General features: G+C 32.7%; 1 protein-coding gene across 1 annotated transcript; it reads right to left on the bottom strand.

Annotated features, from left to right (window-relative positions):
* Window positions 1–153: 153 nt before the first annotated feature.
* LOC132554367 (dr1-associated corepressor-like) lies at window positions 154–7,496 on the bottom strand. The gene is made up of 7 exons (XM_060218672.1): window positions 7,383–7,496; window positions 6,869–6,941; window positions 5,302–5,395; window positions 4,845–4,970; window positions 4,470–4,539; window positions 3,614–3,831; window positions 154–3,204 (listed from the first exon to the last, which is right to left on the bottom strand). Exons 1-7 carry the CDS (start codon window positions 7,422–7,424, stop codon window positions 2,907–2,909), a joined length of 921 nt encoding a protein of 306 aa, XP_060074655.1. The 5' UTR covers window positions 7,425–7,496; the 3' UTR covers window positions 154–2,906.
* Window positions 7,497–7,742: the final 246 nt, after the last annotated feature.

The following is a 7,742-nucleotide window of genomic DNA, read 5'->3' as shown; positions in this document are numbered from 1 at the left end:
CAGTATGTGGATAGAGAAAGGATAGGGATATTTGATATGACCTATGTCTGTACTTTTCACTGTTCTTTGTTTACAAAGTATAATTTTGACTATCATCAACGAACTCTACAGATGCCCCACTACATTAAAAGGAATGCACACAGAATTATCTCCAAAAATATACAGTGTTTTATTGAAATCGAGATCAAAGATACAAAGACAACACACTGTAGTAACAATCTACTAACACAACAACAGGCCTCTCGTCTAGTTTATATAGCGCTAACACAAGTCACAACAGTCACTGAGTTGTTGTAGTAAAGTCACATAGTGACCCATCATACTCATATGTACCAATGTACTGTCATCAAGACCTCTCAGGACTGACTTTGTACACACAAATTTAGGATAAATATGAGTTAAGTAACAATACTTGGGTAATTGTGCAGAAGCTGTTCAATTCTATTTGATTCTAAGGCTGTAAATGCATTTAAGCATATATGTTACATTCATTATAATATGTACTCCTGTGAAAGGGACAGAAAGTGTTAACATAAATACAGCACTGGCATATTATGTTAGAAATTCACACACTGCCAACACCAACCTTTTTTCATGTCCCTTTTCCAGTATTAGTAAAAATTTCTTTACATAAAAGTATATCTCTCTTTTTCACCACATCATATATAACAAAATGCTTTAAATGAAACCCTGACAGTAACATTGTACTTAAGCATTTCCATGGTTATTTTGGGGGAATTTCAATTTTAGCTTTTTTCAAGGATGACAAAATTTATGAAAAAAAGGTTGTCTATTCTATCTTGTGAAAGTACAACCTTTCCCTTCAAAAATTTTGTGAAAATATAAAAATTGGAATCATCAGTGAAAAATGGGAGGCAAACTGTAGGACAGACTAGTACTGAATATCACACTAGTGCAAAAATTAAGCTTTTACAGTCGCCATTTGTCCAACAAAAGTTAAATGCTATTAGGTATATATGTGCATAGAAAATTTGTTTTAAAAAGTGGAAATGACCTTATGCCAATAAAAATAAAATGATGTGTTAAAGAGATGTTAAACAACATCTGTTCAGGAGTCTACACATAACACAGTACATACTTTTACATGTTGATCTCTATCAAACTTAACAAGTAACAACATTTACACATTCATAGGTTGTGTCACGACATAACCATGGTATTGGGTATAATTCATCTATCAGGTACTTACACCTGATATATACATGTATATGCAATATATATACAACACTATTACTTAGAACCAATATTCTGCAAGTTTTACAAAATCCTATTATTTAACTTTAATGAGATTGAACCACAATACATACATAATATTGACATTCACACAGGTATAGAGGCCTAGCAGCCTGACCTCTAAAACTTTAAATCTGAGAATTTAAAATATGAGAATTCACCACATGCTAATCATAAATTATTTCTGAAAATTAATTGTGATCATTTTAATCATATGAGAAATAACTCTAATATGGCTGGTCGTGGCCTCTGGAAAATGTCCATAATCCCATTCTGTTTGTATCTGAAGATCTGTAACATTTAGGTTCTTAATGATATTCCTGTAGAGGATTACAGGATTTGAGGACATAATTGTTGGAACACCAACATAACAATAAATTCCTCTGTGTGTTTACCATCTGAATGTTGAAGTATAGTTCTTGCAAACTGGTATGATTAATAAACCAAGATCATCTCAACAAAATAGCATGACCAGTTCCACTTTTAAACTTCAGAGAAATATCTTGTTTCAATTGGAACTATTTTATCACATCAGAATTTTCATTTCCACTTGATAAATTAATATGCTATGTTACCCTTAAAACAAATGCAGGTAATTAGAGATTAGAGTTAACTGGTATTAGGTGTATTGAGAATATACAGCAAGTGTAATAATAAGTGTTAAGTCTTCCTGTACAGAGGAAGACATTTAAATATTGTAAAGATACAAAATTATAATTAAAGCTAGAGCAATAACATCTGTGAGATTTGTTTTCGAGAACAGGTTCCAGGTCTAGGGGAGCTCCCAGTAACTAATAAGGTGATTTGTTTTCGAGAACAGGTTCCAGGTCTAGGGGAGCTCCCAGTAACTAATAAGGAGATTTGTTTTCGAGAACAGGTTCCAGGTCTAGGGGAGCTCCCAGTAACTAATAAGGAGATTTGTAGTGCCTTAAAATATTGCTTAATATATTCTGGTTCTTGTTATAGCAAAGAAACAAATTCTGATTTAAATTCAAAGCAAATATCCCATTCCTAATTACTGTAGTATGCAAAAGCTTGATATATACTTTGAAAACATTACAGTATTGGATGATTAGTATTTGTAAATTTAAGTCGACTTGACTTCATATTTCAGCCTCAAATGCAGTAAATTATTACTTACTGATTTAAATAGAAAATCATGCAATGAGCACTTTGATGAACACATTTCAAATTCGTGGAACTCACACATTTAAGTCCTTTAAAATAATCTGGCGAAAAGTCATATCTCATTTAAAAATTGATAATGTTATGAGCAAGAACAGAATATAAAACAGTGTGCTGGGATTTCATCTTATCTTATCTGGTGTAAGTAATTATGTTACATTCAGAGTTTATTTTTCAAGTATACAGCACTTTGTTGGTACAGTAGATATTAATTATAAATCTATTCACTCATCAAACTTTAACAGGTAAGAATTCAAAAAACTGTCTTTCTCACAAAACATCAAACACAAGTTTCCTTGAGTTATAAGAACATTAAAAATTGTCTTTCTTACCAAACAACAAACATCAGTTTCTTAAATCATCAGACCCTAAAACATTTCTTTTCTGAACACTAGCAAAAGATCAAATCCTGTGAATCAAGAGAGAGTTCTGAATAAAGAGTTTCCACACAACTTTCACATTTTCCATCATGAATCATAATCATCGTCTTCCTGTGTAACTGGGACCGAGGGCGTAAAAGAGGCAAGGGAGGCTAGACTCCCTGTCGTGCCCAACATAGCAGAGGTGCCAGGAACAGCTTTAAATGGGGGAAGTCCTGAGAAGGGAAGAGAGGGGCCTCCCCCAACAGGTATTCGCACAGGAGACACACTATTGGGAAAATGTGGGGCACTCTGTTCTGGCTCTCTCCTTGAACTTTGACCTTGATCACTGGTGGTATTCAAGTTGTTTGGCTCTTCCTTAATGCATAGATTAATCGGTTGTGCTCTGGAATAAAAGATTTAATGTATAAATCATTCAAAAAATGAATTACAAAATAATATACGAAACTATACATACTTATGTACATAGGGTAATAGATTATGCTCTGAAATACAAAATAATTTAAATAAGTTGATGGGTCATACTCTAGAAAACAATTTTAAGATAAATACTCAACAATCTGTAGCCATCCTTAAATTACCACCTTGATAAACTATTAAACAATGAAAATCAAACAACACTTTGTATGACTTTTATCTGGATCTGGAATCACAGAAACAACTCCATGGAATGTCAAAATATTTTTTTCACATTCAAATCACAATTATTTTCAGCTGTGGGTAGGAAATATCGGGAGATATATGACCACATTTATACCTATATAATATACATTTTATCCAATTAACAAACATACATGTTTGAGTCAACATTCTGGTTATGAGAACTATAGCCAGGTGGTATATGGGGGAACGGAGAAGCCATCGGTTGTGGTAATGCCATCGGCTGGGAAGATGAATTCAGCAAAGCAGCAGGATGGTGAGTCATTTTAGATGTTGATGCCTCATAAAGGTGTGTCGGGTCATTGTTGCACTCCTCATCTGTCTCTGTACTCTCATCATCCTCTTCTTCTTCCTTGAGACAGAAGAGAAAGCATGTGGGGTGATTGTATAGTTGATAACAATTGTTGTGAACAATAAATGTCTGAATGTAAGATATAAACAGTAGAATACACACTGTGCAACTTTGTGAGATTTTGTGAATGGTCAGTGGTCTGATTAGAGAGGTGAAATTTAATGTACAGTTGGTCTATAGGACTTTTGATAGCTAGTCTTTATTGCCACATGGTCTTAATAGTGAGGTGGTTTTAATAGTGAAGTTTAAAAAACAGGAATATTTGGGGACAAATGAAGTGGTCTTAATCACAAGGTGGTCATAATTTTGAGATGGTCTTTAAACTCATTTTCGCTGTATACAGTATATTAAACAACAAAGCTTTCTTCAGAAGATCTATTAGAAGTGTGTGACAAGGTAGCCACATAATACACGAATATTCACAAAGCTGTAAATTAATTCAAACTCAGATTCATTATTACACGGTTGGAGAAGGAATAAGATAGACAATCTTATCTTAAAAATGTACAATAAAAAAACAAAACCAGGTGTTTCAAAGGGATATATCTGGAATTAAAGGGTTCCACTCTCAGTTCTCCTTTTTTTTCACTTTTGATTGTGTCTTGACAAAATCGTAGACTCACAGCAAATACACTTACGGCTTCAGAACTTTCTGATGAAGTCTTCTTTTTTCTTCGTTTTACGGTTTTATCTTTTTCCTTTCTTTGTCTACAATAAAATCATATCAGAATTTCTGTAAAACACCGGATTCCCTGAGAAATAGCATCTTAATCTTTTAAAAATGTGATAAATATCATCCTTTAACATAACTGATGTTGTAAATCTTAAATTTCAGTCTGAATGAAACATTTTTTTTCGTGAAAATTATCTGAACCTTAGGTATGCTGATTCTTAAGGTAAAATATATCCATCTAATAAATTTTCCAAAAGAAAATTTCAGGAAAGTTAATCTCCTTCAAAATGATATATCAAGCAGAAAATTAAATGAAATGTCAAGTAGAAAAGCAGCATACCGTGGAGTGTAATTTCTTTTATGGTTGGTAGAAGATTCTGTTTCATCTTCTACTTGATGATCAGGAACTGTGGCAACGAGGTCTCGTAAAAAGTCAAATTTTCTTTCTGAATGAATTGTTTGTTTTCTTGAAAGAGAAGAAAAATATTAAATATATACTCAAAGGGAAAAAAACTTGTTAGTAATCAAAATACAGTCTCTTTGCAATGGCAGTCATAAAAATTTTGAAAATATAAAAACGTCACTGATTTTATACAGAATTCTCGGTCTGACAGTCATGCATACCTATGTATATCTGTTAGTAATATTCATTTTCATAATATTATCATTATTAAATAAAACATATCTTCAATTTTTAAAAATCTCATTTCAAACATTTGAGTTCATAGAATTCAAATCTAAAGGTTGTGTGATAAACTGCACATCTTGTAAAATCTTCAAAAATCACTGTTACTTACATATGTGTTGCAGTCAGTGTTTTGGCATTCCTTGACTGTGTTGTTTCACTAGTTTTCTTAATCAATGATTCAATAAAAAGTTCCAATGCTCTGGCTGAAGTGTTGTTAAAGAAAGCCAAAACTAGGTAAAGGTAATAAACATTATACTAAGTATAAGTAATATTATATTTGCTATAAATAATATCATACAAAGTATAGTAATATTATACTAAGTATATAAATGTGATACCAACACTATGCAAATGATACATAAATGTTTTGTATATGTGCATGGTGCAATTATTAGGCATCTTGCAGCAATTCACAATCCAAAACCATTTTATTTGTTTAATAAGGATTTGAGTTCAAATTATCACCATTTTCTGCTATTATTTTCAATGAAAATGAAACATTGGCAACTGCTGGCATGAATCCTATTGATAAATCCATCTCTAAAATCAAATGGGAAGTGTGTAAAAACTTCTCCGATCCAATGAGCTGAAAGAAAATATTTGATGATCTACAGCTGCTTCAAAACTTTAAAACTTAGTTTTATTAGTATTTCATTTTATTGAAATGAAGTTTTCCATGTGGTTGTGTTACGGTTAATATTTTATTTGGTTCTAGTCCATTGATTTTATCCATAGTTTTGTCCCTTGTCCCTCAATTATTTCTGATAAAAAAGTAGAAATTTCAATTTTCAGTGGTAACATGCTCGCCTTTCACTTAGCCGTCCAGTGTTCGACTCCCGGAACGGACTTGAAAAGGTTAAGTGTCACCTGCCTGACCACATGGGTTTTCCCAGGGTACTCTGGTTTCCTCCCACAATAACACCCCTCTCACGCTTACATCAGGGCCAAAAAGAGTGATTAATATAAGTTGAAATAACTTGCTTCGCAATTGTTATAAAATAAATAAACTTTATAATTTAAGGTAAGTATTTTGTAGATTTTTTGTCATACAAGCATACAATCATTCTGTTTACTATATAAAGTGTTAGTAAGACCACATTTGGAGTATGGAGCTAGTATTTGGAACCTGCATCATATACAGGATATTAATTTATTAGAGAATGTACAAAGAAGAGCAACAAAACTTTAACCAGGAATGAAAGAATTAACATATGTTGAGAAAATGATAAGACTAAAATTGCCATCATTAAAGTACAGACGGGACCGTGGGGACATGATTGAGGTTGTCAAGATCTTGAGAAGATTGCATGACAACAAAGAATCTGCAAACTTAATCATCAGAGTTCAAAACAAAAGAACAAGAGGGTGGTAAGTGATTGGAACTCTCTACCAGAAGATATAGTACAGGTGCCAACTTTGACTCATTTGAAAACAGGCTTGACAAATATTGGAAAAGTGTGGATAGAACATATAACATCTTTATTCCAACCAGAAGTGACAACATTAAACCAATAGATTGTGACAAGGTTTTGGATCTGAACATAGAGGCATAAGGCCTGCGTTCAGTAACTACTAAGCTATACTAAGCTAAGCTATAAGCACTGTCTGTGAATACCAAATTTTGACCTCCTAAACTCCTTCTAAACACCAATCAATTCAGGTTTATGAGAGGATACAAATAATGACAGGAACAGCAGCTGCAACTTTCCCAACATCCTCATCTGTCTGCATGATCTTCTTCACCCTTGCCTGTCAATATTGACAAAAGTTAACAAATATAGTTAATAATGGAGTCATTTCAATTATCTATTTGTGTCACTATCTTGTCTATTTGTTTGCAATGAGCTAAGATTTTTTTTTATTTATGTCCATCTTATTTTCACAAGTCTAGTTTCCATTTTCAATTTGTTTGCATTCATAATCTATCATGGTTATAGTATTGCTGGGTATAAGTGCTATCATCGTATTAGCAGGCAAATCCCACGAAATCTTTACTAAGCTTACTTACATCTCATTTCTAGATAAGCCATCTAAGTGTATTTATAATATGTATAAAGTTTCGATCGGATTTATGATCAAGGACATTTATAGTAAATAGGCTACAGTGTCTCGACTCTTGTCAAATCATCTTGGTTCATTTAAGCCAATAAATACGTCATTTTTCATACATAGATTGATGTAAAATCTTACAGGAGGAAATCTGGCGTTGTACTTCTTCTTCTTACTTGGCATAGTAAAATCAGAGCCAGTATGAATCCCTGAAATGAAGTATTTGTTAGTTTTCACTTCTCGAATGAAAAAGCCGCTTGGTTGAGATTTCGGAAGCGGAAATAATTCAAAGTTTACTTTACACGAGAGGTACAGTTGCATTCAATAAAAGGCGCCTGCTTTAAATACATTTCCACTCCCTTTCTGTGATAATTTTTGCATACATTTAAATGAAGATATTTCTTAAGAATTATTTCGATAGTTTCTTGTTAAAACTGTGAGAATATAGGCTTAAAATAATTTAATTATGATTGATTCGGTTCATGCACCAATAACAAGACT

Source organism: Ylistrum balloti, unplaced genomic scaffold, assembly GCF_031769215.1.
Source record: "Ylistrum balloti isolate Yb309-2 unplaced genomic scaffold, AGI_CSIRO_Ybal_v1 Utg370398, whole genome shotgun sequence".
NCBI lineage: Eukaryota > Metazoa > Mollusca > Bivalvia > Pectinida > Pectinidae > Ylistrum > Ylistrum balloti.
This window is presented reverse-complemented; position numbering and strand designations above follow the sequence as displayed.

Bases quoted from the DNA above. Each gene is read 5' to 3' on its own strand.
- LOC132554367 (XM_060218672.1), bottom strand. From the start codon at position 7,424: ATGCCAAGTAAGAAGAAGAAGTACAACGCCAGATTTCCTCCT. The intron at 5,396-6,868 runs GTATCCTCTCAT...ACAACACTTCAG, and splicing joins TGCTGTTCCTGTCATTATTT to CCAGAGCATTGGAACTTTTT. The intron at 3,832-4,469 runs GTAAGTGTATTT...TTCTGTCTCAAG, and splicing joins CATCAGAAAGTTCTGAAGCC to GAAGAAGAAGAGGATGATGA.